This window comes from Puccinia triticina, chromosome 7A (assembly GCF_026914185.1).
Source record: "Puccinia triticina chromosome 7A, complete sequence".
NCBI classification, from domain to species: Eukaryota; Fungi; Basidiomycota; class Pucciniomycetes; order Pucciniales; family Pucciniaceae; genus Puccinia; species Puccinia triticina.
The window spans coordinates 1,491,128-1,518,576 of record NC_070564.1 but is presented as its reverse complement, the minus strand read 5'-3'; the positions used below and the strand labels follow the sequence as shown (position 1 = coordinate 1,518,576).

The 27,449-nt window shown below is 46.1% G+C and overlaps 4 protein-coding genes across 4 annotated transcripts; 2 read left to right on the top strand and 2 right to left on the bottom strand.

The window, feature by feature from the left end:
* Positions 1-2,741: 2,741 nt before the first annotated feature.
* On the bottom strand, positions 2,742-3,644 carry PtA15_7A181 (uncharacterized protein; the record flags this gene model as incomplete). Its single annotated transcript, XM_053170761.1, has 4 exons — positions 2,742-2,818; positions 2,897-3,244; positions 3,374-3,539; positions 3,636-3,644. 4 exons carry the CDS (start codon positions 3,642-3,644, stop codon positions 2,742-2,744), a joined length of 600 nt encoding a protein of 199 aa, XP_053022010.1.
* A 7,850-nt stretch (positions 3,645-11,494) lies between these two features.
* On the top strand, positions 11,495-13,245 carry PtA15_7A180 (uncharacterized protein; the record flags this gene model as incomplete). Its single annotated transcript, XM_053170760.1, has 5 exons — positions 11,495-12,131; positions 12,219-12,239; positions 12,324-12,489; positions 12,581-12,623; positions 12,712-13,245. 5 exons carry the CDS (start codon positions 11,495-11,497, stop codon positions 13,243-13,245), a joined length of 1,401 nt encoding a protein of 466 aa, XP_053022009.1.
* Positions 13,246-14,721: 1,476 nt separating this feature from the next.
* Positions 14,722-16,249, bottom strand: PtA15_7A179 (uncharacterized protein; the record flags this gene model as incomplete). The annotated part of the gene is made up of 2 exons (XM_053170758.1): positions 14,722-15,689; positions 15,775-16,249. 2 exons carry the CDS (start codon positions 16,247-16,249, stop codon positions 14,722-14,724), a joined length of 1,443 nt encoding a protein of 480 aa, XP_053022008.1.
* Positions 16,250-25,860: 9,611 nt separating this feature from the next.
* Positions 25,861-27,374, top strand: PtA15_7A178 (uncharacterized protein; the record flags this gene model as incomplete). Its single annotated transcript, XM_053170757.1, has 6 exons — positions 25,861-25,951; positions 26,039-26,496; positions 26,629-26,883; positions 26,956-27,060; positions 27,160-27,239; positions 27,317-27,374. 6 exons carry the CDS (start codon positions 25,861-25,863, stop codon positions 27,372-27,374), a joined length of 1,047 nt encoding a protein of 348 aa, XP_053022007.1.
* Between the last annotated feature and the right edge of the window lie 75 nt (positions 27,375-27,449).

The following is a 27,449-nucleotide window of genomic DNA, read 5'->3' as shown; positions in this document are numbered from 1 at the left end:
CAAAAAATTTACATTACCCAAAATATAAAAAATCAGGTTGAAAAAAAGTAAATTTACTTTACTTTACTTCAAAAAAAAATGTTACCAAAATGGCCAATTTGGATAACTAAAAACATGTTACTTTATCAAATTGACCTGCTGTAACGTAAAGTAATGTATCTGCCCACTGCTGTCAGTGCGTGGTAGCTCAAGAAGCTTCATGCACTGCATACACAAAACTGTGAAATTTCCACTTTTTTTTCTGCCAGCCAGCAGACTGAGAGGGCATCTTTCTTGACCCTCCTCCAAATTCTTGGAGTATTTGGAGCCCACAGCTTGACACAAAAAAAACCATGAAAAATAAATACAAAAAATAACCTGAGGGCAGTCTCCCACTCCTGCAGGGCTTTCGACCTGCCAATTCAGAACCTGAGATTTAAGGGATGTGCAGTAGTCATAATACCTACTAGTGCACACCCCATAGAACTCATGTTCTGATGCCAAAAAATTGCTAAAGGGTCAAGGGCACGGAGAATATGCATATTTGAAAGTTCTCTGAAGCTTCTAGACTTCTTTGACATGTAACAAAAAAACTATCCAATTAGACATATGTTTCCTATTAAGACTGCTGCACGACCCTTATATCTCATGTTTTTATGCCATCCCATTGCTCAAAATTTCAGGGCACAGAGAAAATACTCACTGGAATTTTTAGACTGTTTGAAACCGTAACAAAAAAGTTATTCAGCTAGCAAGAATTTTCCTACTAAGCCCGCCGCGCACTCCCTGAAAATCCTAAAAATTTCAGGGAATGCAAAATATTCACAATTATGAGTGCCCTAAAATTTTTGTGCATCTGGGACATGTAACAAAAAAGTTATTCCTTGGCATGTACCCCAAAAAAGGGGGTATGCAAAAAAGAATTAATTAATTAAAACGGACCTACTTCGCGCAGTAGCAAAAAACTCTTTGCACACAGAATTGACCGTCGCCCGACGTCAAGCCCGCTGTGCGCGCAAGCCAAAAAATACTTTGCACACAGCGACTTCCCCCGAAAGAAGGAGGAGATTTTTCTCAAATTCTTTTTGATTGATTGAAAGAGGGGGTCTTAAATGCCCTCTCCAAAAAATGTTGGATTTTTTGGAGGTGTCCTTGTCATGTAAAAAAAAAAACATATTGTGTTTTTATGAATGCTTGGACTGATTTTCAGCAAGGTTCACCAAAATCATCAAACATGAATTTTAGGTTCCACACTTTTGTCTTCCCTCGAAAGCCATGATCCTGCGACAATCATCGCGGCCACAGCAGCAACTCCTGTGAGGCTGTGGCTTGATTTTCCAGATGGTCAACAGCCACAGCACCACTCCTGTCAGGATGTGCGACGATTGTCCGGATAGTCAACAGGCAGCTCAATCTCCCCCCCCCCCCCCCAACTTCCCGGTTTGCTAGCCTCGACGGATACCGATTCCCACCTTTCCAATGTCTCGATTTGGGCTCAATCTTTTGGGAAGGGAGAAACCCTCCGGGGTATTTTAGCGCTAGTGAATACCAGCGGGTTCACCTTTCTGGAGAACCATTGAGTAACCTACCGGTGAGATTTTGGTTATTCATGGCTCTATATTGACATGATTCTAACGTTTTTTTGCTCTTTTACAATGTGCACATGCAGCCGCAGATCAATACGCAGTTGCTTATCAACTATATCAACTTCGTTGAGATTCGTCCGGAAAAACGCGAAGAAGTGATTGCAATCCTTGATCAAAATGACATCACTCATCCAAAGTATCTCAAATCTAAGATAATTACTGACAAGCGGATGAGCCAATGGGGTCTAAGCAATGGAATCATCGCACAGCTAAAAGATAATATATCAAAGTTTGAGAAGCATTTGGCTTCTCAATAGTGAGCTTTTCTTTCTGTCTTTCTAGCCTAATCTCTCCCCTGCATCTTATCAACACTACCCACAGTTTCCTAATACCATTTTATCCCAAATGTCCAAACAAAAATTCTTGTTGGTCTGTTTTGTAGCTTGTACTACTCAGATGCATTGCATCTTGATTCTTAACCAGATTAAACTTTGTAGCTCTGTTTCATGGCTTGTTTGTTTTTCATTGAATTGTATTAGCCCACGGCCCCACACCCAGAATAGCAATCTTAATCAGATTTAACCATTGTTTTTTTTGCTGCCTGATACCGAGGGTTTTGATTTGAAAAACTTGCCAGACAACTTTGCTGGTGTGAATCTCGCAAGGTCCCAATTGATTTATGTGCCTTGGTTGAGCAGTGCGCAGGGGGAGACTACCAACAAGCAATACTCCACCCAGCACATCCACAAAAGAGTTTGTCCAGTTTCCTTGTCATCACTAACTCTCACATACTTGGACCATCAATTCCAAGGCACTCGACTACCTTGACCATCTATCAAATAAAATGCTTCAAGATAGAACCACACTCAAAAATTTTATCAACGAGTTTTCTGATGGGCTCCTTCATCTCAATATGTTTAACAAGCTCAAACAACAATTTAATAACTCCTTATTTCCAAAAATTTTGTCGTCCAGGGTTTTTGTTAATAGCTAACACCAATAGTCAAGAGAGCGGTGGCATGGTTCACTCTTCCCAGCGGCTAGGTCGATGTCCTCCGGGCGGGTGCTCAATCCGGGCATGGTTTGCTTGCATACAACAAATCAAAAATCAGACAATCATAAATCACTCATTTCCTCAAAGACCAGCCCATCCAAACTAAAAGTTGGCATGTTGACTTACATCTCTCCAACGATTGAGTACAAGAATCCAGCACCAGCAGACATCTTGATCATGCGGATAGGGAAAGTGAAGCCTATAAACAAATCAATCTTGCGGGGTTAGAACAAGAATCTCGGCAAAACAAAACATGTTGGATGCAAGATCCACTGACCTTTCAGTTTAGGATCATGACTCAAGGACAGATGAGTCTTGGCCATATAGATCAGGAATCCGCCAAAGCCTTGCTTCCTGTAAGCCGCAATCTGACTCTTGGCCTCCTTGCTGTAGCTGACACCCTGAGCGCCGTACATCTCCAAGGCAATCTTCTCGATCTTGGCCTTCAACGGCTGGTCGAGCTCGTAGAGGAACTTGAAGGTTTTGTTTGACGGTCCCTCGCATGCGGCAATCAGCGCCTTGGCAAGATTGATCACACCTTTGCCTCCCATGGCCCAGTGGTTGCAGGCTACCCCTGAGTGAGCTTCTGCCGCCTCGGCCACTTGTTCAACCAGGGCAAGTTCCGCTGGGGTATCCGATCTGCAAACACAACAAAATTATCAGGATTGCCGCCTTACAAGCTCAATCTCATCTTTGGGAGACTGATATTGATTGGTTGACAGTCATAAGGGAGAGACATCGACAGGCTGTTGACGGACAGTTCCCTGAGAGCCAATACGAGTAGAGTCTTCTTGGGGACCGGTGTTATCGATTGCATCAACCAGAATTTGGATGGGGTTTTGGTTGGTGAGGAGGTGGATGATCTCGAAGGCGGGGGCGACGATCCGGACAGCCATCTGCATCTTTCCGTTGTTTTGTCCCTAGAGAAATTGTTGTATGCCAGGATTCTTAGTTGCATGTTTGAAAGTTTGAATATCTGGCTGAAGGTTGGAGGCGTTGGATGAAGTTAAAATCACCTTCATCATCAAGGTGTTGATGAGTTGCTCAATGATTGGCACCTGAGCCTTTCAAAATTTCAAGGCGGCATAACAACCAGTGGTGTGAGGGCCAAAGCTTTGACATCGGTGGAGTCCCAACAACCAAAAAGGTTGATTCTAGATTTGTTGGCGGCAAGGACCTTGGGCGGGAGAATGGTGCAGTTGGCCATCTTGAATCTTTGGATGCTTCCTTTCCGCTGGAAGTTCCTGGCGGTCTTGAGTGCGGCTGGGGGTGAAATTGATTGGCGGAGGCGTCGTCAATTGATATCGGTGGGATGGATGATGGGTGCCGGCTCCTGACCGTACCATCCAATCACAGCTGAGACTGATTCCCCCAACGCTGTGTATGGCAGAAACCCAAAGATCAAACTGGTGCTGTGCCCCGGAGTCCATAACCTTACCATCCAGAAAAACTTGGAAAGTCCAAGGCTTTGTTTGGAGCCAATATAAATATAGGTGATATAATCATTGGTTAATTCAATGAAAACTACAAAATTCAACATAAAGCCTCCAAATATTTTTTCTAGGCAACCTACAATACTAGTCTCTTCAATTATGAAGTAAGATTCAACTGATTCAGCCATATTCAGTACTGTAGTACCATTATATCGCTTTTGACCAAAACAAAGCAATATAATGGTATTATGGTGCTGAAGATGGCTGAATCAGTTAAATCTGACTTCATAGTTGATGAGACCAGTACTGTAGGTTTCCTACAAAAAAAAATTGGATTCTTTATGTTGAGTTTTGTATCTTTTATTGAATTTACAAATGATTATATCACCTATATTTATATTGGCTCCAAACGGGGCCCAAGCTTTAGTAAAAACACAATAATTAATATCCAAAAAAAGGCACCCGCTACCCCGATAGCCCACCCCGGGGACTTTGCACCTGCTAAGACTTAAACGGTCGCAGCCAGTTCGAGGGGCAGCAGCTCCGGGCCCCAGCCGCCGCGCCGATGGCCGGCACAGGCCGTCGAGCGGGGTTACACACTCCCCCGATGACCGGCCGGCCAGCACACATGTGTGCATCTAGCACTAATTACCGGTCATCGAGGGCAATATGTACTCCTCTCGATGGCCACTCTGTCCCGGTCATCGAGGGCAATATGTACTCCTCTCGATGGCCACTCTGTCCCGGTCATCGAGTGGATTACATACTTCCCTCGATGACCGGGTCCGTTCCTGTAATCGAGGGGAGTGTTCACTCCTCTCGATGACCGGAGTAATCGGGTCATCGAGGGGAGTATGTACTCCTCTCGATGACCGGGTCCATGCCGGTCATCGAGAGGAGTACATCCTTCCCTCGATGACCGGGTCCGTTCCGGTCATCGAGAGGAATGTTCACTCCTCTCGACGACCGGAGCTTGGTGAACTGGTTGCTCCGGTTGCCGAGAGGAGTGAACACTCCCCTCGATGACCGGAACGGACTCGGTCATCGAGGGAAGGCTGTACTCGTCTCGATGGACGCCCTGTTCCGACCATCGAGAGGAGTACACTCCCCTCGGTGACCCGATTACTCTGGTCGTCGAGAGGAGTGAACATTCCTCTCGATGACCGGAACGGACCCGGTCATCGAGGGAAGTATGTACTCCACTCGATGACCGGGATAGATTGGCCATCGAGAGGAGTACGTAATCCCCTCGATGACCGGTAATTTGTGCCACATGCACGCATGTGCTGGCCGGTCATCGGGGGAGTGTGCAACTCCGCTCGACGGCCTGTGCCGGCCATCGGCGCGGCGGCTGGGGGATAGCCGGGCCCGGAGCTGCTGCCCCTGGAACTTTCTTTTCGAGGGGCTGGGTACCCGACCACTTAGGCCTGTACCATAGCCCGCGGATTCCAAGGATCTCGCCCGGGATTCACAACTTTCTGTGAAATCCGAGCGGCCCAGAATCCGGAGTACCATAGCGCTTATTTGTCAACCTCATAATCCGGGGAAAACAGGCTGTTTTCCTCAGTTTGGAAAAACGGCTCCCCCCTATTTTTTTGCCTCGGATTCTGCACTCCCCTCCCTCACTCCCCCTTCCCTGGTCCTTGGACCATCAAATACATTGTATGTACATACATATGTATATATAGTGTTGCAAGTGTGTCTGGGCACTCACCAAAGTTCGGCCGAAAAAAGGCCAAGCGCGCGTGGCCGACCCTAAAGCCAGCTTGGCCAATCCCAAAGCGTGGGTGGCACACATCCAACCCCCGCTTGGCACAGTCCAAAGTTGGGGAGGTTTGGGACAAATCCCCGCTGGGCCGAGTTCAAGCGAGGGTGCCACGCAGGCCAAACGCTGTGCCGGCCATCAAGGAGAGAAGTTTCCCTCCTTGATGGTTGGTCTACAAACTGGTCATCAAGAAGGGAAGACTCCCTTCCTGATGATCAATACAAGTATTGACCACCGCAAAGGGAGTCTTTCCTCCGCAATGACCAGCCTACAGACCGGCCATCGAGAAGGAAAAGCTCCCTTGTTGATGTCCAATGTGCAATGTCGAGAAGGGAGAACGTTTCCCCTCCTCAAGGGCACATTGTTCTTGCCTTTTGAGGCAGAGACAAGGGCCGGCATCTGATGACCGGCGTGTTGCATGCCAAGTCACAGATCCCCTTGGCCCAGAGCTTGATCTCGGCCAAGCGGGACTTGGCTGTGTGCCAAGCTCTGCCCCCCGCGCAACCTGCCCAATCAAGCCCGCTGGGCACATACCCAACCCCCAGAGGCACTCGGCCAAGCGGGAGTTGGGTAAGTGCCCAGACGCGCTTGCAACACCATACACATAAGACCATCCACCAGATTCTTGATGGCCGGTTTGTTCCATCATCCAGAAGAGTCATCACCTGTCATCACTCCTCTTGATGGCCGGCTTGTTCCGGTCATCGAGAGATGTCCATCATCCCCTTGATGACCGGAACGGAGCGGTCATCAGGAGAACTAATCACTCCCCTCAATGGCCGGTTTGTTCCAGACATCAAGGGGAAGATGTATTGCTTTTGTTCCGGTCATTGAGAAGAGTAATCACTCCCCTCAATGGCCGGCTCGTTCCGGTCATCAAGAAGAGGAATCACTCCCCTCAATGGCCAGCTTGTTCCGGTCATTGAAGGCATTACTTCATCCCCTCAATGACCGGAACGGAGCAGACATAGAGAGCTCCGGTCATCAAGACAAGTAATCAGTCCCCTCAATGGCCGGAATGCCGGCCATCGAGAGGAGCGAGTCATTGAGGGGAGCAAGTCATTTAGAGGAGTACATTATCCCCTCGATGACCAGTTTGTTCCGGACATTGAGAGGAGTACATCATCCCCTCGATGACCGGAACGGAACGGAATTGGGGAGGAGTAATCACTCTCTTTGATGACCGGGGAGTGACTTCCACGTTGACAAATCGGTGGTTCCGTGGTACGCCTTTTGGCACACCTTGGATTGTGGACTCAGGGAATCCAAGGGGCAAACGGAATCCCAGCAGAACATAATATTTGGGGGTGCGGAATCCGAGGGTCAAATCCCCGGAAAGCTATGGTACAGGCCCTTAAGTTTGAGCAGGTACAAAGGCCCTGGGGTGGGCTATTGGGGTAGCGGGTGCCTTTTTTTAATTTTTTTTTTTTTTTTACATCACAAGGACACCTTCAAAAAATCCAATAGTTTTGGAGGGGGCAAGTAAAACCCCCTCTTTTGATCCATAATCCGGAAAAATCACCTCCTTCTTTCGGGGGAAGTCACTGTGCGCAAAGTATTTTTCGGCTTGTGCGCACAGCGGGCTTGACGTCGGGCTGTGCGCAAAGTAGGTCCAAATTAAAAAATAGTTTTTTTGAAGTTCGGATTGCATGACAATCATGTTCATCATTTGAGATGAATTTTGATATTAGGGGGGTTCACGTTAGCCTGATTTCGGCTGCTTGTCACGGATGGTTTCAAATCTCATGCACACTTCCTGCATAAACTTAAAAAAAATACTGCATAAGCATTCCCTTCAACAAGGCCTTCAAAGGGGAGGTCTTGCTGAGAACTCTATTTATTTTCTAGAATATCCTTGCATAGACCTGCATGAGCAGCCATCAATTTTTAACAAGGTTTTTTGACTGATTTCGAAATCAGCCTAACATGAACCCCCCTATTATTTGTGTCTTGTATAAATGAGTATAAAAAAACCGGGTACGTGCGTGGAAATGGGGGTACGCAAAAACTGGGTACAGACGCGGAAAAACCGGGTACGTGTATTAACCCCCTAAAAAAGTCATTAAAAACCAGAAGAAATGTAGGATTTGGGCGCCTAAAAACCAAGGTTCCCAGAGCCCAAAAATTTCAAATAATTCATTGAGTAATGAGGCGCCAATTATAAATGATATTTGGAGTTTTTTTGGAACTTTTTCCAAACTTTTTTGAATTTGGCACGATTTCATTTTTGGTTACAGAATACCAGCCCAAAATGGTTTCAAAAATGCCTCAAATAAAGGCGCAATTATGAACCGCTGGTGCTTTCCCAAAGTACAGCGCTTTCCCCCCACCAAGTTGCCATCAACCACAAGCCCGACCTTCACAAAATGCTCCCGCCTTACCTTGAACCCAGCCCACTTCACATTTATGCCCTCTGGCATCTGGATCAACACAAGGAGAATGCCCCCAACACTGTCTATGTACAAGCCCGCCGCGATGCCTTCAAGAGCCCCAATCGCTGGGAGCTGTGGAATGATGACCGCATACCCCCGGTGCGGTTTGTGGAGTACTTCTGCATGTCACTGGATGACTTCTGGTGGCTCGGTGATCCGGGTCCTGAGTAATCGCTCAGTCAGGTGTGTAGTTTCTTTTTCTGCTGCTACTCGGTCAACAGCGGCAATATTTTTCTCTAATTGGGGCCTTCATAGCTGGCCCGCTTTTGAAAAACCCAACCAGTGGGCTTCCATCAAATAATCTTTTGAACGGCTCCATGGCATCCCTGATCTCGTGGGTGCCATCATGGAATCATGGTTTGTTGGTGTGGATTGGGATATGGGGGATGGACGGGGATTGTTGCTGGTTGGAAAGGGATATTGGCCCTAGAGAATTTTCAAAACCACTGCCATGCGGTGGTGTATTCAAGATTCAATGCCAACTCAGTTGTACCGCTGAATACATCTGCAGTATGGCTGTACTCGGCCCCAAAATGAAAATTTTGAAAATTTTCTGGTCCAAATCACCTCCTCTAGGTGATTTGGGTCCCAAAACAAAAATGTGGTAACGAAAAAATAGTGGAAAAAACAATCAGGGAGATTTCAAAAATCTCCCAAATAATTGCCAAATATCATTTATAATTGGCACCTGAAACATGTAAGAACAGCTACTTCAAAAATTTTCAGCCACTTTGTGCAAGCATACAGGTCTGAAAAATAAGAAACTTCACCACATACTAGCACATTGCATCTAAATTATAAACTAAAAACTATTTTTAAAAATATTTTGAAAAGAAAATATATGTTCTTTTGCCAGAAATTCTCGAGTCTGCAGGGCCAATGGTGTGACTTGAGAGGTAAGCCTCTCCTTCGGAGAGGCTTTGTTAAGCTCGGATTCAATCCGGCTTTGGAATATCTTTTTGCACCCGTGGTGCATTAGGGGGATTCAAAATTGATCCAGGAAGTGTCCCAGGTCGGAATTCCAGGAAAAATAAAACACTGCCAAAAAGAATTTCCTGGAGGTTCTACATTGAAACCCCCAAAAGGGGAATTTTCCTGGACTCAAATCCAGAAGCATGCCTCCTGGAACTAATCCAATAGTTCTTTGTGTTTCGTCCATGCCTCCGGGGTCCCGAACGGAAAACCCTTTCTTGTACCTTTCCCCCCCCCCCCCCCCCCCCAGAACCACAAGCGCATCCCATTAGACCGTCTAGTGGTGCAAATTCTTTTCAAGTCACAGTTTTCACACACTCCGGATCCGAAACTCCCCAAGAAATGCCTTCATCTTTTCGTGGAATTCCCTGGGACACCAATGGCATCAATGGTCAACCTAGCAGCATCACAATCCTTCTGGATTGGCTCACCGCGAACAACAACTATGCTCAATGGTGTACTACACCTGTAAGGGATCACCTCTGCGCTGAAATCCTGGCTGTTATGAGTCATCATGATATAACTCATTGCACTGCACGTGGTGATACTAAGGCCCCGTTTGGCAGCAATCATGTTATGTGATGTTGTGCACTTACCTAATGTGATGCACATCACTCTTGAATTTCATATCTTTCAACATAACACGAGTGTTTGGCTGCCACTCGCGTCTTACAGCTTGCCTACATAACAAGCTCCATGGCCGGTAAATACCGGCAAGGCCAATTGAGTGTTTAACTCCTCTCAACGATGGCCGGTACACGGTCATCGAAGGGAATATAACAGAGTCCCTTTTGGGGAACACATAGTCCCATCGATGACCATCGGTCATCGATGGGAATACATGGTCCCTTGGATGACCAATGGTCATCGTGGAGAATCTGTACACAGTCCCTTCGATGACCAATGGTCATTGAGGAGAATACATAGTCCCTTCGATGACCGATGGTCATTGATGGCCGATTGTGTTGGATCGGTCATCAATCTCGATGACCGTTTCCATCGATTGGAGTGTGTACTCCGCTTGGTGACCGGTACAAAGTCTGTACTGGCCATCGAGGTGAGTAACAGAGGTGGAGTTGGTTGTGTGTTGTGTAAGGGTGCCAATATCACCCCAAATACACCCCCAGGGGTACTATATCGAAAATGGCGGGGATGATGAGGAGTGATGAGGAAACTCGTGATGACCCTCATAACTCCTCAAATCTGCCAAACATGCGAGTGATACGATATGGGCCTCGGTGAGGCCCGGTTATAGAAAAGCAGTGGTTATTACATAACATCACTGCTGCCAAACGGGGCCTAAGTTTGTCCCAATATTTACAGATCTTTGTCAAAGCAACTGAAAGGTGTTAAACAGTAAGTTGCAGCGGAGGAGAGATTTTCAGAAAAAAATGTACATACTTTTGAGGGTAGTTGTTCCATTGGCTATGTCATCCTCCTGGAGGCCAGAGCCCGTATTGCAGAGGAAGTCGTTAGCTTTTGAGTAGGAGTTTTGAAGCTCTTGCATTTTGGTTTGCACTCCTTTGTTGTCTCGGTGGGTGATACCAGCTTCAACCATCAATGCTAAGATTTCATTTGCTAGGGCGGACTTGGTTGACCCGGTCTTGGTATCGCCGCGCCATTGTTCGTAGTTGCCTTCAACAGCGAGCCAGTCAAGGAGGATGCGAATGCTAGAATCTCGGCCATCCTCACCATCTTTGTCCCACGCTACAGGGGGCTTCTTCTTCTTGGGTTGGCTCGCGGTGCTGATCGGTGTTGCGGACGTTGCGGAGGTAGGATTGTTCTTCTTCTTAGGTGGCATGGTGTTGTATGAATTTTTTTGCTAGCAAAGATGTGGTGATGGGTGCCGAAAAAAGACAGGATAGGGGGAAGAGCCGGGGGACCGGTGTTCAAGAAAAAAGTTTGAATTTATGTCTTTGTGCGCTTATATTTTTCCTGATCTCCTGTCGTCCTGGAGGACCTGGAAAGGCATAGGAAGAAGGAGCGCAGGTCCGCAGGAAGTGTTCCAGGTCGATTTTTTTTCCTGGAAAATCTGACCTGGAACGCTTCCTGGATCAATTTTGAATCCCCCTATTCATGTAGCGCAGGTTCTGGACTCGGGAGGGACCCCGTGTCTTTGACGGCACTTGCATACATGCAACCGGGAACTCGAGTGCCTTTTGCAGTGGTGATCCCAATGATCAGCGTACCTTTATCCGGAATGGCAGCAGAATGGCAGCAGCTCTAGTCTCTTACATACCTCTCGTCCCATTGCGCACAACAACCGAGAAAGGATGCCACCTCGCACTCGCCTTAACACACAAGCTTTGCAATCAACGGCTAACTCAGCACCGGTATCATCCGCTAAGAGGTCTCCCTCGAAGGCAGTTTCGCCATCGAAAAGATCACACCCCGCCCTGAGCTCGTCCCCCGAAAAATTGCCAACGAAGAAGAAAACAAAAACCGTCGTCAAGCAGGCCCTCTTAGACCCTGTGCCACCCCCGGCAAGATGGAAGGAAGCATACCGATTAATCGAAGAGCAAAGAAAGACGTTTATTGCCCCGGTAGACACGATGGGATGCGACAAAGCGGGTGATATGGATCTCAACCAGATCGACAGCAGCGATTCGATCAGCAAAGAAAAAATCGATCAACTGAAGCAGAGATCCGAACGAGAGCGACGATTGTCTTGTTTAGTTTCACTCATGTTGAGCAGCCAAACCAAGGACGAAGTGACTGCTCAAGCGACCTTGAATCTGAGACTTCAGCTTAAAGACTCTTTGACTGTCGATTCCTTACGTAGCGCCAGCTTAAATGAGATCGAAAACTGTATCAACAAAGTCGGATTTTGGAAAAAGAAAGCCCAGTTTATCAAGTTAATGGCCGATGACCTGTTCTTGAAACATGATAGTGATGTACCAAAAACGTTAGGTAGATAGACGCTCATCTTGGCCTTTTTCTCGCGTCCGAAAAACTGACTGTCTTTCCCTATGTTATTCGATTGCTTCACCACAACAGAGGAATTGATCGCTCTCAAAGGTGAGTGAACCGCTATCTGAACCGCTATTCACACCGAGTAACAAAGCAAAATCTACACTTGAGCTCACATTTTCTACGATGCAGGCGTTGGACCGAAGATGGCGTTCCTAGCCTTGTCAAATGCATGGTCAATCAACTTAGGCATCGGGGTGGATACACATGTCCATAGGATTTCGAATCGGCTTGGTTGGGTTCAAACTTCAGATCCTGAAGCTACCCGGATACATTTAGAGAGCTGGTTGCCCAGAGAGTCAATCATTTCTCTCTGTTTTCCGTTTTAATATCACACCTTCAGTCATCCCACAATCTGACCATTTCAACTTCCTTATATTCTTTAACAGACTCTTTCAAGAAATCAATCATCTGCTAGTCGGATTTGGCCAAGTCAGTAATCAGGCCATCATCTACAGCAATCGCACACATACATAGTTTGATTGGCTTCGCTTATATCTTAATTCAACCGTGGTTGCAGGTTATATGTTTACCGGTTGGCCCGAAATGCGAGAACTGTGACGTGGGGAAAGTCCAAGGCTTGTGCCCATCCTCAAAGGTTGAGGCCAATCGACAGAAACTGAAACTCCAATCAGGAAAAAGGGAAAAACCTACTGCTTCAACTCCAAGCCCGAAGAAGCTTTCGAGTCGCAGTCAAAAGGCTCATATTGCCATCAAATTGGAAGAAGCAGATCACAATATCAGTGATGAAAAAGCAGCTAACCATGGGTCCCCCATATTGAAATCATCACGATTCTTTCAACTTGATCAGCCTGTCAAACAAGAGCAACAAGAACTAGTTATCAAAGAAGAAACTCAAGAAGATGAAGAAGATAAAACAGAAAATGAAGATAAACCAATTCGAATTAAGGGTGGAAATGTAAATCTCGACCCCAAGACTAGTACCGACTCGAAAAACGCCACCCACAGTTCTTTTGTTTCCTCACCTCTAACTGAAATGGACGAGGATGTGAATCCTCTGCTTTGTTCTACCGACCAAGCCTTAGCTTGGTAATTCATTTCACAGCATCTACATGTTTTACTTTGTTAGATTTTCATCGGCGCATCTTATCATTCAAGTGGGGCGGGGATTGTCTATCAACCAAAGTGTATCGCTTGGATTATCTGTACCCAGCTGTTTTAATTATTTCACACTTTTGGTTAGGAACGATTTTGTGTTGCTTTACCATTATAGATTTCCCCCTTCCTCGGATCAGATTCGTGCAATGTATCATCGGTAAAATGTAACTCTCCTGATCGATTGCTTAGTTGGCAAGTGTAGCAACAACCCATCCATTTTTTGGTTATTGCATGAGAACAATTCATCCTGTTATCTCATTATCAGATATTGATCACCAACACCGGTATGTTGTTGGACCTAGTCATAGTTCAGACTACTTAAAGCACGTTTCGAGCAATTTATTAGATTTATTACGAATGGGATGTAGCTTTGCTCCCTCACTGTCAGGCTTACTCCCTGATCCCTTCCTTTGCTTCTCCGAGCGCAGCCCGCCGGCCACAAAGAGCAGTAACTGAGTCATAAAAATGGGATTCTCAATAAGAACTAAAAGGAAAACCCAAACCCACGGTCTCACAGGCCCATCCAGCTGGAGGAGTCCCAGCCACAGCGGACCTGTTCAAGTCCTGGTGAAGCCCTCCCATTGCTAACAGTTTTAAGAGGCAGGAGGCAGAATGTTCAAGCATAGAGAGAGTAAAAATCAAAATTTCTGGTCGCTTAGATCATACATGTTGGCATGACTGTGCGCGTGTAACCTCGAGCAGCTGCTTAGCTACTCAATAAAACCATTGAGAGATGTGCAAATGGAACCAGAGTTAGCCAACGAAGATGACATCTCGCGATGAAATGAAATAATGTGCAATTGGCCGTCTTTGGGTAACTCAATTAAGTCTACTAAACCGATGGAAGAAAGGATCAACAATCTAGGTGAAGGACGTGGTAGCTGCTGAAAGATAGGGTATTTATGGTGAAGCAAGAACGAAGAAAACAAGTAATCACAGAACGAGTCATGCTGTATTAAGAATCGGATTTGAGGAACTCTTTACACGTATTTCACGAAAAAAAAGTAGGATGAAGAGCTTCAATAATCTTATAAAGAAAGTTCCGTTTCCAAGCATGCCAGATTCCATTGCGAAAATATAACCTTAACAATCCAAGCCATTCAAAAAAAAGAGAAGAGATAGAAAGAAAGATAGGTGCAATAGAGGAAAGAAAAGAAGAAAATAGATGGCTGCCTAACATATGCATATAGTAAAAAAAAAGGATGAAGAAGTAAACCGAAACACGACTCCTAGTACGAATTTTAAGTGGGAGACAAACAGATCATTACATCCAGAATGAATTTATTCTTCCTTTAGTTTCCAGACGAGCGTGTCTAGGCGGGGGACGATTAAGAGTGTACATAAATGTCAGGGTAAATATTCTGCTTCGTATGTTTTTTTTGTTGGTCCAAGAGGAAACCAGTTGATTGGGTTAAGACCACTGATTAGAAGCGGGATCAGGAATGTGTCGGCTATCCCCGTTGGGTGGAATGATAGAATGGTGGGATTGGAAAGGCGAATTTCCGTGAGGGTTGATGTATTCATGAGGGTAACCTCTCGGATATGGGGGCAGGGTTCGGTGAGAGGGATGCAACTGAACAGAATTCCCGACGACTTCATGCGAGCGAGGGCGACCGTTGACAGCAGAATGGTGATGTGCCAGGTGGTGATTTGATTCCGGATGAAAGTGCTGGGGAACTGCTGGATGCGGATGGCAATGATGCAGGACCTCGTTGGGATAATGCTCTGGTTGATGACCGGAGTGGGCCGCCCACATTTCAGGGTTACTCTGGTGGGGGATCAGTGACGTTGCTTGATAGGAGACCGAAGGGCTGAACGGGGACAGATAGTGATCGTATCGCTCTAATTCCCCAGGACCGCCTTCGAACCTCGACCATTTCTTGCCTGACGGCGTCAGAGAATGCTCTCCAGTCTCGCAAGTCGACAGACTACGGCCACGCTTCTGGATGGGTTTTGAACTCGAGGGCGAACGAGGCTGCCGAGATGGGGGCTGTCCGGGAAGGTCTCGATTCACAAGTTCCCGAAGTAGGGCGCTGCCTTTCAGAGGAGAGGACGCTCCGAATTCAGGCTCAAACAATCCAGCAGTGACCGTACACGTAAACTCCAATCTAGTTATGTACTGTCTTAGGGTAGCGGGTGTGGGTGGCGATTTCTCTTGCATAGCCAGTACCCAGATAGCGACTCGGACTGGCTCGATGGGCCATGTTGGGATATTTTGAGAGGTACAATATTCTGAGAAACGGCTAAAGACAGCCAGGTATTGCTCTTGAATATGCTTCACTGGTGGTTTCCCAGTGGCTGCCCTGCCCGCTGCCGTGATTCGCTTGACCCGCTCTCGGCCCGCTCTCAAAAGCTCTAAAGCTTGGGTGGCTAGATGGTCTGTTGGAAAAGTAAATGTGGCAGATGAGTATCCCGAGCAGACGGTGAAGGAGTACGGTCAAGCGTGCAATGGGGAGAAACTTACCACCTGAGCGATATTTTAGTGCCAAAATCACATCATCCTTTCTTTGTAGTAGTTGAGAAAACGAAACAATCGAGTTGAGGTCGATCAAGTTAGAGGGTGCTGAGTGACAGGGTGAGGATGGCGATGAGGTAGGTGGGGGCGTGGGTGTTGATTTTTGTGAGAGCGAAGGCGATTGCTGCTTAGTTAGAGGAGCGTTGTTCATGGTTTCTGTCCGATGGTTGAAGCAGCTGCTTGTCTGTGGATTCCCCGAAGGGACCGAGAGATGGGTGTAAGACTGGTCGTAGATGGGAGCGTGCGAGGCATTCGAGATCGGATACTTGGTGTCTTCATCACCGGCTTCATTAGCGCCTCTGCTGGAGCTAGAGGGGTATTGCTGGTGCAGAACGTGTTGTGATGGGGGTAGATGGCCGGGGTCAGAGGATTGATTATTATGCACCGTCTGGGGTGAGAGAACGATCGACGAAGACAGTTCCATAGCAAAATGATATTTTTCTCCCGAAGAGCTCTGTATGAGACAATTACTACTATCCGGGTGAGTAATTCTGTATATCTAAAATTATAAGAGGCAGGAATGTTTCAGTAATGAGCGTGGTTGGGTGTGAATGCAAGTATATGAAGAAGGAATGTGATGAAGGAGGGGAGATATTTTATATAAAAAATATTAGAAATCCATGTACAGGATTGCAGGTAGATGGATACAGACCAACCGCTAGAGCTCAATCGGCGTATCAAGCGAAGAGGGGATTAAATAGTGCAAGCGGTTTTTCGATTTACCCACAACAAGTGGGGGATTTTGGAGTGTCAGAGGAGACAATATATTAAGAAACTGGGGGCTTAGAAGTGACTGCACACATACACTGTTATCAACTGCTGGTTGAGACTCGGTCAGCTCGCTGGCACGCTATCAACTCTGTGTTCGAGCCAGAGGGCTAGAAGGTGAGACTTGTTCGTCCGAATCTCCCGAAACGCTTATGGAGCAGTCAATCTCGACTCCGGTGAAAATTGCAGGGGGCCGAATGCACAAGGTTGTGCTTGTTGGTCCAGAAGGATTTGACTGAGTTCGAAGTGTATGGCAGTCGAAAATCCGGAGAATATAATATGTATAAGGTATGTATGAATCGGAGAGAAGGGCCAGGATGGGAAAGGTGGGTGGGACAGGATTTGGATGAGGGATGTAGGGAAGTATGGTGTATTTTTGTTACACTTGAAAACTCCAGGACAGATGGAGCAGGGCACACGTTCGTAGGCTCCGGGTTAAAAGAATATGTATGTTGCAGAGCAGTCAATTCAAGGAGGTGGCTTCAACCAAACGCTCTGGTTGGCTTCGCCAAGGAGGGTGATGAGGCTGAGGCGAATATACCCTTTGAGAAGCCTACACACCCAAAGCCGTCCTTCTCCTAAGCAACGGGCCGGTCCACAATTTCTTTCCGCCTCTCTCTCTCTCCGCCTCTCTCTATCTGTTTTTCTCTGTTTAACGTGGAGTGGCTGTGCTGTTGGGGATCGCGTGATGGGGGCAACGAGCTTGTCAAGAAGGGTTTTAGGTTGAGCCCTTCTCTCCACACACACGCTGACGCCCATAAAAAAAAGGAAAAACCGGCAAGGCCTGTCCGAGCCTCACCCAACTGCGCCCGAGACAGGTATGTAGAAGGATCCATGGAACCACACACGTAGCCCCGTAGTTCATCCTGATCAAATTCAATTGTGGGCTATTGTGGGACTCGAGTGGTCAATGACTCCTGGAAGAAAGCGCAGAAGCTACGGTTCGATCGATTGAAACTCTTCCTCTAAGAAAAAACTCAACACCGATGACAGCATGGCCGATTAGAACGTAACCATTCACTCAATAGACCCGCCTCCTACCACGCGGTCTATTGGCCATTTGTGGACGGCGCTCTGAGCCGGTGTGCGCGGCTGGATCCTTCTCAATATCATAACGTGGCCTGAATGTATTCTGATACTGCTTTCCTTTGAGCGATGTGGCTTTTGGGCATTCATCGCGTGGAAGTTGAAGGTGTATGTGTGGCTTCTTTCCTTCCGCTAGGTTCCATGTATTGTATGGTAACAGTGGGCACACCGCTACCAATGCCATCATTACGTAAGACGACCGCTTAAAGTGTAATGGCCCCGTCGGGCAGGCTCAATCGGGGATTTCTGGCTTCACCTTTCCGGCTCCTTCGCATGAACGGGTGGGGGGTCCATGTCCCTCCCAGTCGTCAGTAGGGGGGAAAGAGATAGGCGGATAATTCCGTTTCTTTCCAGCCTGAATGTTTCACGTTTTTGCTACTGCTAAAATGCATCGCAAGCTCTCAATTGGCCCATGTGCACCCCACCCCCCAATCTGCTCAATCAATTTTTGAGCGACCACTTAATAAATTTAGAACCAAGTCGGAAACCGGCGACCTAGTCAATCATCATCACAGCTCGTTTCACGCATCAACTTCTCCTTCTTCTTGGTAAAAGAGACTTTGACACCGATTTGGCAAGTTTAGATGGAACAGTGTATTGTGTCAGGGCTAGACCCGAAAGCAACGCTGATAAGGACCTCCGGTCAGAAGATAAGGATGTCAAACGAACTCTCGCTCCTCAGCTACCTCGCTGAAGAAGCTGCTTCGGATAGGTACCTTGTTGGTACAAGCCTCATGAGCTCTAGGGGCTTGAGGAGCCAGAAACACCAGATGAAACTTCTCGGAGAGGTGCGTAGGACTCAGGAGGAATAGTATTAACAAAAGCGCCGGCGGATCTTATATAAATTGCTTGATCGTTTCCACGTAAATGAATGTTATACCTTTCAATCGGCGTCGGATGAATGCCAACTGCTGCGTTCCCTTTCCGTGCACGGCATGAGCGATAGCGCTTTTCGAGACGGCAATATTGTTTCAGCGATGTCGGATGCACCTTTGGAAACAGACCACCACACACCAACGGTCTAGCTCAGCGATATCTCCGAAGCTCAACTCGCTTTAGCCTCCACAAGGGTCATGCCTATCCGCCTTGGCAGCAGTGGCCTTGTTTTAGAGTGTAGTGTTGTTGACGTGGCTGCACTATCTACCTCCGGCCGAGTTTGAGGTCACCATCGTTGCATGCAGAGGTCGGCGTCGATTAGACCATGGAGGTTACGTTAGTGTTTGACCAAGCACTGGCCAACGCGTATGTGGTAGGGAAAAAACCCCGTTACTCATCCCCTTCCTGCTAGTTTCAAAACTACGTGATTTGCCTTTCGGATATGCCTCATACCACTCACAAATATTGGTAGACTAGGTTTTTTCAGGTTTGGGAAGCCCGGCGTGCCATGAATATCTCAGTCAAGCTAATTAAGAAGCAAAGCTTTGTTTGCTGACAATTTTTATAGCCAGCCACACTCGCTCGAAATTCAGGTAAGATTTGAGAATGATAAAGCTCGACAGATAAAACCTATATTGTTTCCATATATAACCTACGGAAGTCTATAGAGCAGTAGCGAATGATCGTTTTTTTTCAAAAGGTTTTTTGACTTGTGAGTAACTCTCGGCCAGTTCAGAGCATCTTCAATGTCACCCCACGGCCAGCCCTTGCATGAACCGCGGAGTCCAGGCGGATTTGAACAAGAATGATTGACATTTAATGCGCTAAAAAGTGAGTTTAGGGGCGCAAGTACGGGACACTTCAAAAGGCAGTGTTATTTGATGCAGAGCTATGATAAAGGTGTTTTAAGGGGATGCCATGCGATGTGGGGCTACAGAGCTCATGAGGCCCGAGCGGAAATAGGATCTAACAAGGGCCGAGGGCACTGTTATCCTTAACGTGGTTTTGGATCATCGTAGACTGATTTGAAGGAGTTATGTCTTGCTGTGTGAATAAGATAATAAAACAATGGATGATCCAACCCGGCTTCGCTTGATCTCTGTGCTCTATCAAAGATAGCCTGTGATGCAAACTGATTTACCTCACCCGCCACAAATCTGTTGTCATGATGTAGGAATAGGGATATTCAAAGTTGAGTTACCAAGGTGTTCAAAGTTGACTTGCATGCATAAAATCACAACATCATAAAAACACAAACTTCCAAGCTGAGAAAGATAATTTGTCCCGCCTAGAAGTAAACAGTCACGGATTGCAAAAAGTGCGTCGCGCACTGTGGGGGTCGGCGACCCGATGTTGCAAGCCGATTGCGCGCTTCTTTTAAACACTCTGCTCACTTTATTTTTTCCATATTAAACAGTCTTTCCCCGGTTCCGCGGTTTTTGGATCGGAATTAAGAAACGAGGTCCTGCATGATCCGAAAAAAAGTGAAGCCATTTCAGCCATAGGACCCTGTGAAGTGTAGCAACAAAAGGGTAAAAAATACTAATTTTGGGACGCTGACAGCCAAAAAGAGCTGTTCCCGTGGTGTGAGAGTCAGGAAGGAGTCGAACCGTCGCTGGCCGGCATCCTCCGGACAAGGGCTACCGCTGCGCGCACAGGACTCAAAAAAGCGCCCGCTGCGCTGCGCTACAGCGGTTTTTAGGCCTTTCTTGCCGCTAAAAGCGCTGTAGCGTAATGCAGCGTAGTACTAGTGGTGCGCTAACAACAGAAAAAAGGGGGTGCTGTTAGCAGCGCTACGCTAACGAAGTGGCCCTGTAGCGTAGCGGCCCACCGGGATTGCTCCCGAGCTTAGCGTCTCCGAAGGAGAGGCTTCGGACTAAAGTAATCTTTGCCTGAGGCTGAGAAACATTTAAGAAAATCCGGATTTTTGTGTATACATCTTTTTTACTCATTTCTCTCAGCATAAAATTCAATAGGGGGTTTCACAATAAGGAAACCTGGGAAGGTGTTCGAGCGCTCGCGAGTATTGTTATGAGGATGCTTGGGGCAATTTCTTGCGGGACTTCACGCCAAATTTTTAAGCAAGTATGTCACCCGCGAGTAAAGAAATTTAGTGCCGCGGGAAGCAAAAATGCTTATTGTGAAACCCCCTAATGCCTCCTATGCCATGTTGTAGCCCTGATTCTCAGCTTTCTTGTACATATTTTTTCAGTTAAATTTGTCACAAACTCGCTGCTCAGCTGTCATTCCTGTGAGGGGTTGTCTTGACCAATGCAATGAAGCCATCAGATTATCCAAAGGTCAAGGTCAGACACACTCTCATGGCTTTTTTCAGTATTGACTTAAGAATGACAGGTCTCTCATTGATACAGAATTACCACTGTAGGTGGCTTGCAGCAGAAAAAATTGGGAATACATATGATGTCAAATCCTATTTTCATGTGTTTAGGCCGGGCAGGCTATCTGGGGAACATCAGGCCGGTGTGGTGATTTATATAGGCATGCGTGGTAGAATGTCCACTTGGGGATAGCGCGGGCAGGAATGCACAGAGCGGCTCAGACAGAGTGCTTTCTGGTGACATAAGCACTGAGGATGATGTCAGAAAAGCACGCTAAGAAAGCTTACGGAAAGTCACACACGGACTGGAATGCACAGATTGCAAATTTTGGATTGGGTATTCGGATTGGAGTGGAAAAGACAGGGCTGGACTGCGGCGGACTACACACACATGGACTGGTAGCAGCGGTGTGTCAGCGGGTGAGCCATGGCAGCCAAAGCAGGTGGAACTGGGGTGGAGGCGGTGGTGAGAGACTGACTGGCGGGGGCTAGACAGAGGATGGTGGGAGGTCAAGCGTTGGAGATGAGCGGAGTTTGGGAAATTGATGTGCGGAAAAGCAGGCGGAGCTGGAGGACTAGTGCGGGAAAGTGTCAGATGTGAGGGATTGGGTGGGAACGGTGACGTGCAAGGAGGGAAGGACAGGCCAAGGGCTCATGGATTTCTCTTATCTTTTCCTTATCCTATTATCCTATCATCGGAGAGAGAACTCATTATTGCACTTACACTTGCAGACGTACTAAATTACTAGGAGAGTTATACGTGACCTTTATCTTAACTTTGAGGTTTAATTGCAGATTCTGTACTAGCGGAGTACGGAGCTTTATTCACTTGCGGATTATTACGCTATAGATCAGGCTCAGAGAGGAGCGCTGAAGGCTAGCAGAAAGTAGCAGTGGGGAGCCGAGTCACCAATAATCACACAGCCCGGACACAAATACTCTTGAAGAAGGCGGTTAGCGGACATTTCCACCAACATACCAGCTTAATAACTCAGATTGTATGACATGATAGGCAAGAAGCAAGGCTTTATGCCAAGCAAAGTTTTAAGGTTAAACATGTTGAAAGCAGGAAACTGTGATGGTTTGAATAAACCACCCAGCCAAACCCAGATTCTAGGCTCTGCCAAAGGGGGCAATAAGGCGCAAGTCCCTCCTGCCAAGGGCTATCAGAGTCTTGCTTTGCAAGACCAGAAGCCTGCAGCAGCAAGGGGCTTGGTTAAGTTTGGTGATTCAAGAAAGAGGTGGGGGTGTTGGAGCAATGGACATCATTTTTTTTCCTCTCCCTTCCACACTGGTCCCAATAAACCTCACACCATGGAAAAAGGTCATTTAGGATTTATCTTGATTATATCCTCTCTTGTTTTGTTAAAACCTTCATTTTGGAGCACAGAGGAACCTGTCTCTTAATTCCAAGCAAAATAAGTAATACCAGACTTGGGAAAACACCATTGGAAAAATACAATGCACACAAAGTGTTTGAAGAAAGCACATATCCAATCTTATCACAAGTTCCTTGCCTGCCAGAGTGCACATTACAAAGTGTGTCTTCCAGTCAGGGAGTGACTTGCATGCAAGCCCTGATTTGCCAGTGTGAGAGCTCCATGGACAGTTTCATTTTATTGCAGGTGGCCAACTTTTGGCACCTAAAACACCAACTTCCCACAGGACATTTTTATTTCACCCAGCACCATTGAATGGCCTGCTTCTCCACTTCAAAAGGCATGAGCAATTTATAATTCTTTCATCATTTCAGATGATGTGAGCATAAAATTCTTTATTTCAGCAAGATTCTAATTTTTCAACTACTCTTCTCCTGTAAATATGAATTGAGTGGCATTTTTGAATAGAAATAAATATGGCTTGATTGAATGCCATCTATCTCTGTGTGGTTCCCTTTCCTCTGCTTTTGAGAGCTTCAAACGGTACCATCAGGTCTATGATCTGGAGCTAGAAAGCCAAAAATTTATGAGGAAAATCACACTGACAAGAACTTCTCTCATCCTGGCGGCCTTCTCAAACCATTCAAAAATTGTCTTGAAAATAGGAAAAAAAGGAGAAAAAAACCTGATATAGGCTGAGATTCCTGCAGCTCTTAGGACAAATACACATCTTTCATTTAAGCCTCTCTGTGAGACAGAGATCCTGCAAGGATCTCACTGAGAGGCTTTGTCACTACAAACATTTATTATTTTGCCCAAAAAAAAAATAAAAGTCAACATGAAAAAAATAAAACCAAAATTTCACTCAGGGGAACAAACTGAGCATGCTGAACCAAAATAATAAAATGTCACAAACTGAGAAAAAATCATTGGAAAATGTTTTGGGATGGTTGTTTTCACGGGCCTGCAGCGGGCTTGAGCGGGCCTTGAGCAGGCCTGAGACGGGCCTGCCCCAAAAGCACATTGGGTCAGTATTAAAGGTGTTTTGCCTTGCCCTGGGAGCTGCTGGGTCTTTTGATGGGCCCAAAATCTCAAAATGGGCTTTTGGTGGTCTAGAAGTATTGACCCGGGCCACTGAATAGCCCATGGGCCTTTAAATCCCCAAAAAGCCCACCATGAGCCCCCACATAGCTAATGGGATCTTGGTGGCCCATGAAGAGGGCCAACAGATACTTCCATCATGGGATCCCATGGGCTTTTTGCCTCCTTTCTGGGCCACAAAAAGCCCATGGGGAGCGTCTTGGACCACCAAAAGCCCATGAGGATATCTGTTGGCCCATGGAGATCTTCATGGGCCACCAAAAGCCCATGAGGGTATCTATTGGCCCATGGAGATCTTCATGGGCTACCAAGAGCCCATTAGCTATGTGGGGGCTCATGGTGGGCTTTCTGGGAATTCAAAGGCCCATGGGCTATTCAGTGGCCCGGGTTGATACTTCTAGACCACCAAAAGCCCATGTTGAGATTTTGGGCCCATCAAAAGCCCCAGAAGCTCCCAGGGCAAGGCAAAACTCCTTTAATACTGACCCAATGTGCTTTTGGGGTAGGCCTGTCTCAGGCCCACTCAAGGCCCACTCCAGGCCGGCTCAAGCCCGCTTCAGGCCCGCCAGACCCTTGAAAAAAAACCATCCCAAAACATTGTCCATTGATTTTTGCTCAGTTTGGGACATTTTATTTTTTTGGCTCAGCATGCTCAGTTTGTTCCCCTGAGTGAAATTCTGGTTTCATTTTTTTCATGTTGACTTTTATTTCTTTTTTGGGCAAAATAATAAATGTTTGTAGTGTGTTAAGCTTGGTACTTACTGGTTTGCAGCACTGGGTTGCTCTTTTTGGGGTGCAAAAAGCAAGTCTATATTTCTCTTTATGTTATGTCTTCACACAGTCAAAAATTATTGATCACAATGAAAACAGGAACAATGATTCATCTTTTGCAAAAAAAAACCTGAGCTGATCACACCAACAGCCAAAATATGAATTTATGTGTTCAAATGCCTCTATTATCAAAGTTCCTTGTGGCTATTGGGCCAATGACTTGTTGGAGACACTGCAAAAAACTGGGCCAATTGCTTGCAGTTCACATGTAGGGTGCTCCAAAAAATATTTCATTGTAAAAACAGTTGTCAAGTTTTAATTTTAGGCACAGTCACTGGGCATTGAATCTTGATTGAGTAAACCCTTTGAGAAAGGTTGGAGCAACACCAAAAGCTTCCCTCAAGTTCCTGCATGTCAACTTCTTACAGTTGACTCCTTTATTTTTTCAGTGAGGGACTTCCTGAGCCTTGTGCACTTTGAAGGTGTTTTTCACCATTATTTTATTTAGGGGGTTACTAAACGTACCTGGGTATTTCCGCGTTTGTACCCGGTTTTTGCATACCCCCTTTTCCGTGTGCATACTTGGTTTTTTTCTATTCATTTCTACACGACGCAAATAGGCTTAAAATGCATCATAATTCTTTTCGGGATTTTAGATGAATTTTAAGCCTATTTGTGTTGTGTAGAAATGAGTAGAAAAAAAACGGGTACGTACACGGAAAAGGGGGTATGCAAAAACCGGGTACAGACGCGGAAAAACCGGGTACATTTATCAACCCCCTTTATTTAAGTACAACATGGAAGTGGCATTTTTTGCCAAATTATTAATCCAAGCACCTAATTCTCTTGCTGCATCTGCATCTCCATGCTCCTCTAGCTCATTATGTTTTGCAAATACCCATTCAATAGGATTTTTTTCAGCTTGTCCGTTTGAACTTTGACGAGAATACCAGTTTTTTTTTTTTTTTTTTTTTTTTTTTGATCAAGCATGGACAGTTGAATAGTACCTGATATTTGAAAGGGCTGAGGAAAACACAAGTGTGAAAATAATTCAAGATGAGGTGGTGCAACCTCAAGATTATATCAGACCAAGACTCAAACAAGACTTAGTCTTAGCCTGGCTTACTCCAAAATGCAGGATAGATTCGCAGGCAGCAAACTTAACACAAGTCCCTCCCGTGCTTTGCAGGTTTACACGTAAGCCTCTTTTCGGAGACGCTCAAGTAAGCTCGGCCGGCAGGTTCCTCGGGAGAAGCCATTGGAATGAGTGAAGGACTTGCGATTCCCGTCCAATCTGCCGCCCCTGCAGACGTTGATTTACTTACACCTGCAAAATCTAATTTTTGCGGGGAGATGCAGGCCGAGACGTTGCAGACCTGGTTCTGCCGGACTTGAGCAACATCTTGACGGTAGGTCCTCCAGTACAAATGCAATTCGAAAAGCTGAATCAGATGGTGACGGATTCCGGTTGACTTGCAAGTTGCAGATGCGTACTACATAAATATGCAAAGTGAGTCGACAATGCTTCGAGTCCCCCGGGGCAAAGCAATCTCGCGTGGAGAGTCGTCATAGAACCGTCTAGGCCGTCCCCGAATAGTTTTTTTTGGCGTAGTCCTGAAGAAGAGCTTTTTCCAGCCTCAGTAAAGGTCCAGCCGCATCACGATCAGTTCTCTGAAGAAAATCATCCAAAGAACGAACACAAAAAATAACCACCTCATGGCGACGTGTACGAGACAAGGATGCGGAAAAAAGTTCGATCCTACCCAAAACCTGCAAGCTGAATGTGTCTTCCACCCTGGTCAACCCGGTACAAAGAGCTTTCCATTCTTTATCCTACACAAAAAATGAATGCCCTGGCTCTCCCTAACTGATCTTGCCATTTTATCTGTTGCAGTTTTTCATGAAGGATTGAAGAGTTGGTCATGCTGCAAGGAGAAGAACAAACCGGTTATGGAGTTTGACCAATTCATGAAAATAGAAGGGTGTGCAACAGGCGTTCATTCTCTGGAGAAGCCGGTGACCCCAGCCCGGGAACCTGAAGCAGAAAAACCGGCATCAAGCGTGGATGCGAATGGGACAATGACATATTCAGCTGATGTCCAAAAGAAGGAGACGTCTGCGACCAAGCACTCTCATCAGACTACCCGCGACGTCTTCCAGCCGATCACTGCCGAACAAGCCATCGAATCGCAGCCTGCTTTACCTAAACCTGAACTTCTTGATGACCCTGAGTCGATCGTGCTCGAAGGCAGTAGATGTAAACGTTTGGCTTGCGGAATCACTTGGAATGGTCTGGGAAATTCTAAACGAGGTGAATTAGACAAAGAAGAATGTACATACCATCCTGGTACAGTATGTTTGATTATACCCTATCATCAGTTTTCTTTCATAGCAAGAACTTACAGCCAATTGTCCTCTCTTTTTTTTGCTGCAACAAAAAAAAACGTACACAAACAATGAAATAAAATCCCCTTCCCAAAATAGCCGGTTTTCCACGAAGGCTCCAAGGGATATTCATGCTGCAAACGGCGCGTATTAGATTTTGACGATTTTCTGAAACTGAGAGGGTGTAAAAAAAGTAGTCATTTATTCACGGAGACGAGCTCGACGAAGACGGATCAAGAGGAATCGGTTGACTGTCGATTTGACTTCTACCAAACTCCAACCTCTGTCATCGTCAGTATCTTTGCCAAGAAAGTTGACCAAGAGAAAAGTCTCATCAAGTTTGATACATCTGGAGTCAGTCTCACCCTGTCTCTCGAGAAAATTATATGCATCTTTTTCTGACGGTGAACTCTTGATCTAATGCAGGTCAATATCGATCTAAAATTGCCGGCAAACAAACGCTTCCAACGAACATTCAACTTATTCGGATCTATAGATCCCGACCAATCTACATACAAAATCCTCTCAACGGTAAATTGGGTCTTGATATCTGTGGCTACTAGTACCTGAACAAATTAACCGATTTTATATATATATTTCAAACCCTTTGAATCATTTGTGGTTCCATAGAAATGTGAGATGGTTTTGATTAAAACGGATGGTCGGAGTTGGTCTAACTTAGAAAAGGGGGACACGTTTGTAGGCACAGTGTAAGCAACTACTAAATACCATCACTCATATGCCCAGCAGAGAAATGTTAATAAATACTTCTTTCTCAAAATACTAGCACTTTTGGCGTCGGCGGTAGGACTGGGACTGTGGGCGCAAAACAAATTGTTACTTGATTGTCTTGAGTGATGAATCTCCCGCCAGTAGATAAAGCTCTACCCTATACCACCGTTCCTTAGTTACCAAGAACC